At 32.8% G+C, this 11986-nt stretch overlaps 1 protein-coding gene across 1 annotated transcript; it reads left to right on the top strand.

Moving 5' to 3' along the window:
* Window positions 1–557: 557 nt before the first annotated feature.
* LOC126978516 (calaxin-like) lies at window positions 558–11417 on the top strand. The gene is made up of 5 exons (XM_050827368.1): window positions 558–777; window positions 4471–4540; window positions 6325–6505; window positions 7672–7782; window positions 11201–11417. Exons 1-5 carry the CDS (start codon window positions 657–659, stop codon window positions 11384–11386), a joined length of 669 nt encoding a protein of 222 aa, XP_050683325.1. The 5' UTR covers window positions 558–656; the 3' UTR covers window positions 11387–11417.
* Window positions 11418–11986: the final 569 nt, after the last annotated feature.

Below are 11986 nucleotides of genomic sequence, written 5' to 3'. Positions count from 1 at the left end.
TATTTAATACGTCCCCGCCTTTATCGTGGAATTATAGAAGACAAATGTACCCACGATCACATCTTATATATTTAATTAAATTTTATTTATTATAATATATAAGTTCCAAATTATTTTAAATGTGGAAAGTGAAAACACATAGGACTATAAGTCTTATAGTTTAGATTCTAAGTTGAACTCCTATCTCCCAACTGTAGTTTTAAATTTTTACTAATAATTATTGCTGAACTATTTTTATACTACTAAATAAATTAGAATAAACGTATTTTGTATTATATGAATGTACCCTATCAGTACATCCATGATTTGATCATGAAATAAGAGTGTTTTATTAATACTCACTTCATAAATTAATACAGTCATTCATAGTCTCTGTTTAACAAAAAATCTGCATTTGCTCATTTTTACCCCATATTACTCTTATATTTCACCGTTTCTTCGATTATAGATATGGGTATTATGTATCTGTATAAAAATCCAAAACTACACAATATCTTAAAACAATATTTAATCTATTTTTAATACAATCTCTTTAACATCATCATGCATACATCCTTCAAAATTTCAAGTGTCACTTTTGTTTACAAAATAAATCATCATAATAATACAATTTAATTATTTTAAACTTATTTATTTTATAAAAAATAATAATAAAAATGTCGGCTTCACTTGATTCTTCTTTGGACCCTATGGAAGAGATACGGTTTCGTAAAAAACATGGAGCTATGTGGATGGAAATACAAAAGGACACACATTTTTCATTCGATGAACTTGAGCGTAAGTTATGTAAATGATTTTAGTGCCTATTACCGACGGATAGCTACTGTACTTCGTTTAAAAGGCTAATAATTAACATTTAATCCGTTGAGGTCGGTTAATGCATGCATGTGGTGATATGCATTAGTGTAGGGCAGTGACAATCAGTCGTGAGCAAGCACTAATTATTGTTGATTATATATATAACAAGCTGCCCCGATAGACGTTGTTCTGTAGATAATAAAAAGAAACACTGTTTTATAGAAATTTGCCAATAATATTTCAAAACACAAAGAATAATTTCGTAAAAAATGCTCCCTGGTGTTATAATGTAATTGTTTCACAGCGGAACTGTCAAACCGTGCGTCACTAAATTCTGTCATGGAAAATATGTCCATACAAAATAAATGTTGAAAATAAAAATACTTATGGGTTCCAAATCGAAATTAACTCTCTTATCTCTCAAGTTGGACCAAACTGCACTCCATGAAGTAATCCCCATTAAAATCCGTTCATTAGTATAATAGTCCATCGCGGACAAACAAAGTGTCACGTAATTTATAAATACTAAGATATTTTTACTTAATACTCAGGTAATGATTCTGGTTAAAACTTTGTATCCCTTAGCACGATGGGTGGGGGGGGAGGTAAGGCGATGGGGGGATAACCCCTTACCCCTGATACAACTCTCATTACAAGGTAATGGACCGTATCCGAGAAAAATACTATTTTAACCTAGCCTCAAGCTATGGGATTTTAAGTGTTGGGAAGGTCCCGCCCTCTCTAACTTGTAAATGGGGCGAAAAGAATGGGAAAGGGGGGGAAACGCCTACAATTTAGTTCTGGCTTTCGTTGTAACATATTGTGGTTCTTATACTTCTATAATTCTTTCCATATGTTTATATTTAGTGTATCCGTATATGCGTGAATTAGTTTTTCAATTGACTTCTAAAAAAAGTATTATTGTAGATTAAATATTAACTGATTATCATCGAAACCTAATAATGATTCGTTGATATAAAAAAAAAACAGATCGTAAGGGTGTAATTTATCATACTTACGAACGAAGAAGCCCATTTGGCGTTTCAAAATAACTTTCTTTTGAGATTATTTTTCTGATTTCTATAATACCCTATAAAACCCTATTCAGGTCATCGCATTATAGAACATACGATCTACGAAATTCTGAACATGTATTCTGTATAAGGCTTTAAAGTTTTTTTTTACATTTACCAGCAAAAACATTTGACATCAGTTAATTTATAATAGTCTCAATAAATTGATAATAATCAAATTCACATTATTATATATATAATATACTAGCTGACCCAGCAAACGTTGTATTGCCGATATTAAAATCGCGATACAAAAGTAGCCGTTGATCGTTGACGAAAAAAAAATTTGAAGTTGTATGTATTATTAATGCTGACTCATAATTAAACAAATTTAAAAAAAAAATGTCACAAACATTAAACAAAAATTGGCGTGGACCACCCTTAACATTTAGGGGGTTGAAAAATAGATGTTGTCCGATTCTCAGACCTACCCAATATGCACTCAAAATTTCATGCGAATCGGTCAAACCGTTTCGAAGGAGTTTAACTACAAACACCGCGACATGAGAATTTTATATATTAGATAATAATAGTTCTCCTTTTAATATAAGGTACTGAAGTGTACCTTCAATTTAACTGTATCGCTTCATTTACAAGTAAATGTTGCAAAATCTAAAGATATTAGCGACAATTTGCATATAGTTCAGTAATGTAGGCAGTAGACATTACAGTTTCCCTTTCAGATCATTTTGTAAAATTATATACGAGTACATCGCCTACATTACCGAGTAGTAGGCAAATTAAGCTTGTTTTTTCCTGTTGCTAACAATATGACTGTCACCATCTGAATCTTAAATTTTATCAAGAATATCTAGAGAGGCAACTATTAAAATGTTCATTTCTTAAAAAAATCTCTTAATGATTCTTTAGGTTACCTAACTATACATAGTGCCATTACTCTTTAGTTTTTATTATTGTTTTGATCTTTACTTTTATAAACCAGTGGGATGCTCCTTTGCACAGGATGCCGGCTAGATTAAATTACTGGGCAAATGAGACTTGACATCTTACGTCTCAAGATGACGAGCACAGTTGTAGTGGCGCTCATAATATCTGGGTTTTCAATAATCTTGTGCGGCACTGCATTGTAATGGGCAGGGCGTATCAATAACCATCAGCTGAACGTCCTGCTCGTCTCGTCCCTTCTTTAGTAAAAAAAAAGTATTGTTAGTTATGTTTTACATAGACAGCGCAAAAAAGAATGCTGGGAGAGTTTCTTGCGCCGCTTCTTCTGTCCTAGAGCGCTATTCGTTTCCGAAGCGGTAGTAGTATCTAGTATATTAGAAATGACATAAAAAAATTCTAAAGGAATCAATTTTGAGAAAATAAATGCCTTTTACGCCTTTCATATATTAACATTATTCTTCAAAGAGCAATTTTCGTCCTTGTTGATTCTTATCAACATAGTCAGCTTAACGGATGGGCGATTTATTAGCGGACTGATCCTTCTGTGCCTGTACTATTACATATTGTTTAATATTGGTACTGTTCACGATTTCCGCGTTATTTTTGTTCCGACATAAATAAATGATTGATTGTAATTACAATAATTTCATTTATTCCTACGTTTAACTGCCAACTAGAATTATGAATCGATAAAACGCCCCGTGACTATTCCAACAAACATTAAGCTGCTTATAGTGCTTTCTGATTGCTGCCTACATTACTGTTATATTTTTTAACCGACTTCAATAAAGGAGGAGGTTCTCAATTCGTCGGTATGTTCTTTTTTTTATGTTTGTTACCTCAAAACTTTCGACGGGGTGAACCGATTTTGATAATTCGTTTTTTATTTGAAAGCCGGTGCTTCCCGTGTTGGCTCATTGTAGTCAGTGTCATCCAAGATAGGTTTGTTACTACATACATAGTTATAGGTGAGATGTGCTTGAGTCGTGCGGAGGCGAGAGGCGAGAGCGGGTCGCGGCGGGAGGACACCGATTCCAAAAATAACAATAATCGTAACAAGAATTAGATATTTTAACTATATTGTATTAAAAATAACTAATTATTAGAATACTTTTTAGTGCATATTATATCTATTGATATTCTATTTGTCTATGTGAATCTCTGGAAGGTCTAAAATCACTTATAAGTGGTAAACCCAATATTCTAAGAATATACTAACGGCCGTTCCCAATATTCCAGTCTATCTCTTACTTGAGATAAAACTCGTAACTATCGTTGACTTTTCTGTCCCAATAAACTTATCCACGGTAACTCACCTTACCTGTACACGCGGTCTGTCAATGGGACGATGCATAGCAAACCAGCGATAGAAGTTTGTATGGAAATTACAATTGACGCGTCCCAATATAAGGCGATAAGAATGAATTATCGGGTATATTGCGACAGCTTTAGATTAAGACAGCTAATTACTGACAGTAGAAGGTAGTAATTTATCTCTATCTGTAGATGGTATATTGGGAACGGCCGTAAGACTTTTCAGTAGCAATATTGATTCTCTTTCCTTTTCTATCTTACTGTATTTCCAATAGAAATGTTTTTCTCTTCATTAGTATACTGTAAGTTTAGGGTTATAATAATAACGGTTGTGTTCAACGGTATAATATATAAATTTATTCAATATATTGTTTTACAGAAATCATGGTGATTTTTTTTAAGATTCAAAAACGTGATGAAAAGCCCGCTGCTTCTGATTTGATATCCAGGTAACAAAGATTACGCTAAAATTGTCATCATCATCATCAGCCGGAAGACGTCCACTGCTGGACAAAGGCCTCCCTCAAAGATTTCCACGACGATCGGTCCTGCGCTGCCCTCATCCAGCGTTTTACTATTAATATTAAAATTGTAATGCTACGAGTAGTACTAAAATTGTAGTGTGTTGAAATTTTAACACTACGCATTAGCTATGTTTTGTATTAGATCGGTTTCTGTTATGTTCAGTATTAGGTGGATCATTAATTGCTTCTTAAGAGCTTTAGAGTGTTTCTTTATGTCATAATAATAATAATAATCTTTATTGTCATTTAAATAAGGTCAGTTAACAATCGGTCTTATTTTGATTAATCTTAGTTTCTTTTATTCTACTTACGAGGCATGCAAATATATATCTAGTACTAACTCTGACCCAGCAAACGTTGTATTGCCATATAAAGTAATAAGTAACAAAATTCATAATTAAAGTTTTTGAGGTATAAAAATAGATGACGACCGATTCTCTACCAAATATATCGTACATAAAATGTATCGTACTACAATAATTATTAGATTCGATTGGCATCTTGCAACACTATTTCTGTGGATGGAACAGAATCATATAAAAATCGCGATACAATAATAGGTGTTGATCGACGGGGGACACATCAAAGGAAAAACCAAATTTTTGTATATATATATTATTTTCCGAGAATTTTCATATTTATTTACCTTTTAAACCTTATCTGGATTTCCACAAATAATTCAAGACCAAAATTAGCTAAATAGGTCCAGCCGTTCTCGAGTTTTAGCGAGACTAACGAACAGCAATTCATTTTTATATATATAGATAACATTTTCTTTTTCACAATATAAAACATAACCAATAAGTATTATAAACTTCTAAGCCATACAAAGCTCATATAAAATTGATTCCGAGGAATTTCCCCAAATGATGATTCTATAGCACAGTACGGATGACACATTTCCATGCTATTCACATCACGTGACTTATACTGATACTGCCCGTCTTATTAACCTAATGGCAAAAATAAACCGGTCCAATTTATTACAAATGTCTTCAATGTGTGGGTACTTTCCATTAAAGATTTTTATCAATTATTATGCCAAGGAATTCAGTATTATTTATGTTGTCAATTATAGTTCCATTGTATTTTATGTTCAAATTGTTTTTTAAGTCTGTTAGAATTAAAATGGATTATCTTAGTTTTTAATATGTTTAAGTTATTATTATGAAGCCTTTATAATGTAGTTGTATCTTTTTCTTTAATAATTAATGTGGTATCATCGGCAAATTGTTCACATTGATTATTTGTAGAGTCTGGGAAGTCATTGATATATGATAAAAATAAAAAAGGGCCGATAATGCTCCCTTGTGGACTAGCTCAACTTTGATTTTCCCTAAATTCCGAAGTGTCCGCTCACTGGTCTAGTGTAGTAGTTTGCTATTTCATGTTTTGAAAACATTTTGACTTATCCGAATATATCATAAATTATTGCTTAATTATTTTTTTAATACGACAGTTGAATTTTTTATCTCTTATCTGGGCTAAAGTGATTACGACAGGGCTAAGCCATGCCCATGAAGTTTCAATATTTTGCCCTTAACTCATAGACCAATTCGAAGTTTTATAAAAAGTTATGTTAGTTGGTCGCGGTATTATGGACGATAATTTCAAGACTATTCGATTTTTTGCATACTTGTCACACTAATCTTTTTTCAATCGATACTAGAATCACATAATTATAAAGCATAATATTGAGGGTATTGCAGATCCCATTTTAGAGATGTATTACATACCGGCCTAGGTATGACAGATGCCTATATGATGGAAAGGGTAATGGTGGCTTTGGATAGAGGAACCTCCCCTTACGTGACCATGGCAACATTTGCTAAAGCACTGTCCTTGTATCTGAGAGGTGATTTGGAGGAACGTATATCGTACGCATTTACTGTAAGCTTTTCTTTTTTATATATCACTCATATATCTTGTGGTTTTTTGAGGGTTCCATACCTATTAAATAAAACAGAAAAATATGAAAATGCTGTGAAAATGTAAGGCTAACCTACAATGTGTAGACACAGTCGTATCACTGTAGAGTCTCTACAGTTTCAGTCGTAATTTAAATCAATTTTGTTCCGCACTCTGTGTCAGTTTTTGTCTCATCCGTTGATCTATCATCATCATCATCGTCATCACTACCGTGGACCACATTTTCGGAAAGGAAAAAACCTGCACTCGAAGCTGCCATAAGCAGTAGCTTTTGATGAAGACACTCAGTTTCAAAGTAGACAAGGCAACCACCACTTTAAATACTACAGTATGATTACAGATTTATAAAATTTGTCCGATATCATTGTAAGGTTAAATGACTGGTCTTGCTTGTACCGAACCCACCCACAAGTGTGTTAATTTATAGGTTACATGTAAGTAATTAGTGCATTCAAAATATTTTGTACTAGTTGACCCGACAGACGTTGTTCTGTATATCTATACTTCTATTATAAAGAGGAAAGATTTGATTGTTTGTTTGTTTGCATTGAATAGGTTCCGCAACTACTTAACCGATTTGAATAATTCTTTCACTGTTGGGAAGCTACAGTATCCCCGAGTGTTAGGCTATATAATATTTTCAAAAAAATTAGGGATCCCTACTAAAAGTCCAGTAATGTAACCCAAGGTGTAAAAATACGTACGCGAACGACGTCGCGGGGTATCAGCAAGTAATAAATATTTTTTTTTTATGAGTTTGTCAAAAATATATCATAACATCAAGAATTATTTCGTAAAATATGCTCCCTGTTGTTGTAATGAAATTGTTTTACAGCAGAACTATCAAACCGTATGTCAATAAATTCTCTCATAGAAAATATGTCCATACATAACAAATATCGGACGAAGGAGGACACATCAAAGGAACACAAAATTGTTGTTTTTATTTAATTCCGAATACTTTCATATTTATTCACGTTTTAAACCTTCCCTGGAGTTCTACAAATATTTCAAGACCAAAATTAGCCAAATCGGTCCAGCCGTTCTCGAGTTTTAGCGAGACTAACGAACAGCAATTCATTTTTATATATATTTAGATGTATAATAAACCAAATGTTTTTTAACAGTGCTATGATTTACTGAGCGAAGGACATTTGAGAAGAGAAACAATGTATCAGTTGATGAAAAAGAGCTTAGCAAAGGCATCCAGAGATGACGATGTTGAAGAAGCTGTTAAGGTTGGCAAATGATTTGATATTAAAGTTATGTAATGTATTCTGTTTTAAAGGTGGTTTTAAAGAGATTCATCTCATACTTTGCATTGCATTCATTTTTAAAAAGGCCGGCATTGTAGCTGTAGTTATAGGATATACTGTAGGTACATAATATGTGTTAATAAGCGTGTTTTCAGAAATGTGTTTTTTTTTAATGTGATATATTTATATAAGTATATGGTCATACTAGCTTATTAGCTTGCTTTTAGAAAGTATAAGCTGGCAAAAGAAGAATGTATTTCAAATTCAAATATTTTGATTCAAAATAGTAATACCTATTGAAAACTATACTAAAACACTGACAAAAACTACCAACCATGCGAAAATTTTATGACTTAGTACGAAGAAGAATGTTCGCAAGACACTCAGCAGTCATTGTTTTTTATAAAATTTCATCACAGTATATATAACATCGTACAATAATATAAACAGCCTGAGGGCGGTCGATCCATTTCTAGACTTTGGAATCATTTAGAAAGTCATGTTAAAGCAATAAAGGAAAGTAATTTGTTATTTTACTTTTACCACACAAAATATGTTTTCTAGTAATTCTTTTGAATTTCGCAATACATTTATTTTGTACACTGTCTGAGATAGAATATACATCGCATTATCAAGAATAAATTGAGATGCAACAGTTACCATGTTTTTTCCTTAAACTTTTCTTTTAATGATTTCTTACGTTAGATATATCACTCTGAGATTAATGATCCGATTTACGTAATTCTTCTTTAGTTCGATGCGGAATAGATGCCATTTGGTCCCATAAAATTTTTATACAGTTTGGCCTCTTGGCCCAGTAGCTTTCATTTTATGTTCATTGGGATCATGTTGGTGATATAACTGTTTTTTGTGTACGATTTTTTAGGAGTTTTCGTTAAGGTTGATTATTTATTATTATTACTCTTGGTTCCAAATTATAATGGAGTCCCCATATTGTAGTATTGGCTAAGATATTTAGTTCTCGAATATATGCTGTTATAAAAAACAGCTAAGTTTAAAAAAAAACCAAATTCAAGAACTAGAAAATATCAAATAACTAAAAATTTAATATAATACACCTCTTATGCAAACCTTTAATATTAATAAAATACTATTATTTGTATGTGCTACATATTGATAGCTTTGAAGTCGGTGCCAAGCCAAAGGTACATACACTCGCGACGCGTGACTTTGAGCGTGATAGCTTCTTATAGCACAAACAACCCGACCGGACAGACACGTGCGGCCTTAATAATTACAGTAATCGTTTATAATATTAAGTTTTATTTTGTTTAGGGCTTGGCACCGAATTAAAACCTATCAATAGGTAGCACATATAAATAATAGTATTTTAATAATATTAAGGGTAAAGGTTTGCTTAAGAGGTGTATTAAATTACATTTATAGTTATTTGATACTTTTCAGTTTTTGAAGTCGGTGTTTTTCAACGTAGTTGTTTTTTATAACATTATATGTTCTAGAAATAAATTAACTACTCTTAGCCAATACTTCAATATGGGGACTCCATTATTGTAAGGAATCAAGAGTAATGCAATAAATGCACATTCACATACTCTCCATTAACATTTGCTATTTTATAATAGTTTAATGGCGCAAAACCTGTACATACCAGTGGGAGGCTCCTTAGCACAGGATGCCGGCTAGTTTATGGGTACCACAACGGCCCCTATTTCGGTCTGAAGGGCGTCGAAGCTAGTGAAATTACTGTGCAAATGAGACTTCACATCTTATGTCTCAAGGTGACGAGCGCATTTGTAGAGCCGCTCAGAATTTTAGGGTTTTTCAATAATCTTGAGCCGCGCTGCATTATAGGCAGGGCATATCAATTACCATCAGCTGAACGTCCTACTCGTCTCGTCCCTTATTTTCATTAAAAAAAAAACATTACATCAGATAGGACATTGTTTACTTCGTCATATAAATCTTGGCTTGTATTCTTTTTTATTTGAATATATGTGAAGACCCCCATATAGTCGGGGCTCTCAGGAGATATCTTGCTATTGACATCGACAATCGATTCATCCACACATCGATTTTATGAAGCAATCAATCAACAAGCTTATGAACATAAACATGTAATTTAAAAAATAAATATATTTTATACAAAATCATATATATTTAGTCTTAACGGAGTTGTGGGTCCAAATTGAATTAAGTAATGATACATTTTGAGTTTGATAAATTAAGTTCAATAGTTTCACTTGATGTTCACTTTGGAAACATACTTTTCTGATAATTTTTGGATTAAGTCTTGTCTTCAAAGATTAAAAGAAGTTCAAAAGGTTATAAGAAGAAGCTTAATGTTTTTTATGTTGGTGGTTTATGAATGGCTTTGGAGTTGGTCTGGTGAAATAATATAATATGCTCCGGTGATGTTGTATATCATAAAGTTTTTTTTTGTATTTTAGGCAACAGTCTAAATATTTCCATGTAAGAATTCATATTTAGTACACGGTATAAAAACCAGTAAAAATAATGCTTTTCATGAGTATCATATCAAAAACACGATGAAATGAATTTATGAAAGCAGTTCTCTCTTATTTTGTTTGATAACAGTTCCCGTTTACAAGATATTGCGTAAATATATATTTTGCAAAGTTTCAACGGCATTTTGCTCAATCAATCGGTATATTTGGGAATTCGTTAGAGGTCAAAAACAGAATGTTCATGGAAAAATCCATTTATAATCTCATAAAATTGCAATTTTATATTCCAGCGCCATCTGATGAATATACCGGATTAGATTTTGAAGAACCCTGGACATACACAAAAAATAATCAACTTATTATTCAATATAATTTAACTTGTATATATTTTTGTATAGTAGCTATTGACCTTGTTAGATTAAAAATCGCGTTTTTACAAATTAACAAATGAATTGATCGTTAATTTGATACACAGCCTTTTCAGATCAGCACCATCTGTCCAACTTAAGACGAACTATTATAATGAAATATCTCAACAGAATCGGGATGAATAGACATTCTTTAGCTGTGCAACAGATGGCACAAATCAAAAATTTGTACCCCCAAATGTACACCCATCTACGGTTATTTTCCTAATTTCGTACTATTTATTCTTATTCTTTAAAAGTATTAAAAAAAATTATATTAATATTGTTACAACAAAGTTACATTTACATGCGTTTTTTTTTATATACCTAGGTTTGAACATTATTTTCGTTTTTTTTTTGTTAAACCGAGCTACCCCAAACTCAAAATAATCACACAACTTTATACAGAGTTTTAATTTTATGAAATATAATATAGTCAACCTTTCTTTCTTATATTAGCACAAATACCATATGAGTCAGTCTGCAAGGCCTGGGAGTATGACGTGTATTGGAACTTAATTGGAATTCTAATCCTTTATCTTCCAGGAACTAGTTGATATAATGCTGAAGCGGATGGACGCAGATCTCGACGGAGTCATCAACTTTGAAGACTTTCACAAGTCAGTTACAAAAACGCCATCCCTTCTAGAAAGTCTTGGATATTGTCTCCCGGAAAGACCAGCTGTTTACTCATTTATAGCGACGTGGTGCCCGAACTGGGGCAAAATGTAACATAACGCAAACAAATAAAGACTAATATGATTATGATTTCCTTTTTAAAAACATTTCTAGTTGCAATAGAGTTATCTTACGATTCTATTGGTTGGCAAATGTATTTAGGTTTCGTGATACTTCACGTGTGACGTTTATCAGCGTGACGTTCACCAGTGGGAGGCTCCTTTGCACAGGATTTCGGCTAGATTATGGGTACCACACCGTGAAACAGTAATGTGTAAACATTATCGTGTTTCGGTCTGAAGGGCGCCGTATCTAGTGAAATTACTGGCCAATTGCGACTTAACTTCTTATGTCTCAAGGTTGACGAACACAATTAGAGTGCCGCTCAGAACTTTTGAGGTTTTACAAGAATCCTGCAGGGGGCATTGTAATGGGCAGGGCGTATCAATAACTATCAGCTGAACGTCTCGTCCCTTATTTTCATAAAAAAAAACTACACTGCAAATGTCATCTTACTCACTTATACACGCATATTATAAAACAAAGTCCTCCGCCGTGTCTGTCTGTTCGCGATAAAACTACTGAACAGATTTTCATGCTGTTACCACCAATAGATAGCGTGGTTCTTGAGGAAGGTTTTAGTATAGCATTTGT

The sequence above is a fragment of the Leptidea sinapis genome, chromosome Z (assembly GCF_905404315.1).
Source record: "Leptidea sinapis chromosome Z, ilLepSina1.1, whole genome shotgun sequence".
Classification (NCBI taxonomy): Eukaryota; Metazoa; Arthropoda; class Insecta; order Lepidoptera; family Pieridae; genus Leptidea; species Leptidea sinapis.
The sequence above is the reverse complement of the archived record's forward strand: the minus strand, read 5'-3'. Positions and strand labels throughout refer to the sequence as shown.

Coding starts and splice junctions, on each gene's coding strand:
- LOC126978516 (XM_050827368.1), top strand. CDS start 657: ATGTCGGCTTCACTTGATTCTTCTTTGGACCCTATGGAAGAGATACGG. Junction 6,506..7,671: donor GTATATCGTACGCATTTACT/GTAAGCTTTTCT, acceptor GTTTTTTAACAG/TGCTATGATTTACTGAGCGA. Junction 7,783..11,200: donor ATGTTGAAGAAGCTGTTAAG/GTTGGCAAATGA, acceptor TTTATCTTCCAG/GAACTAGTTGATATAATGCT.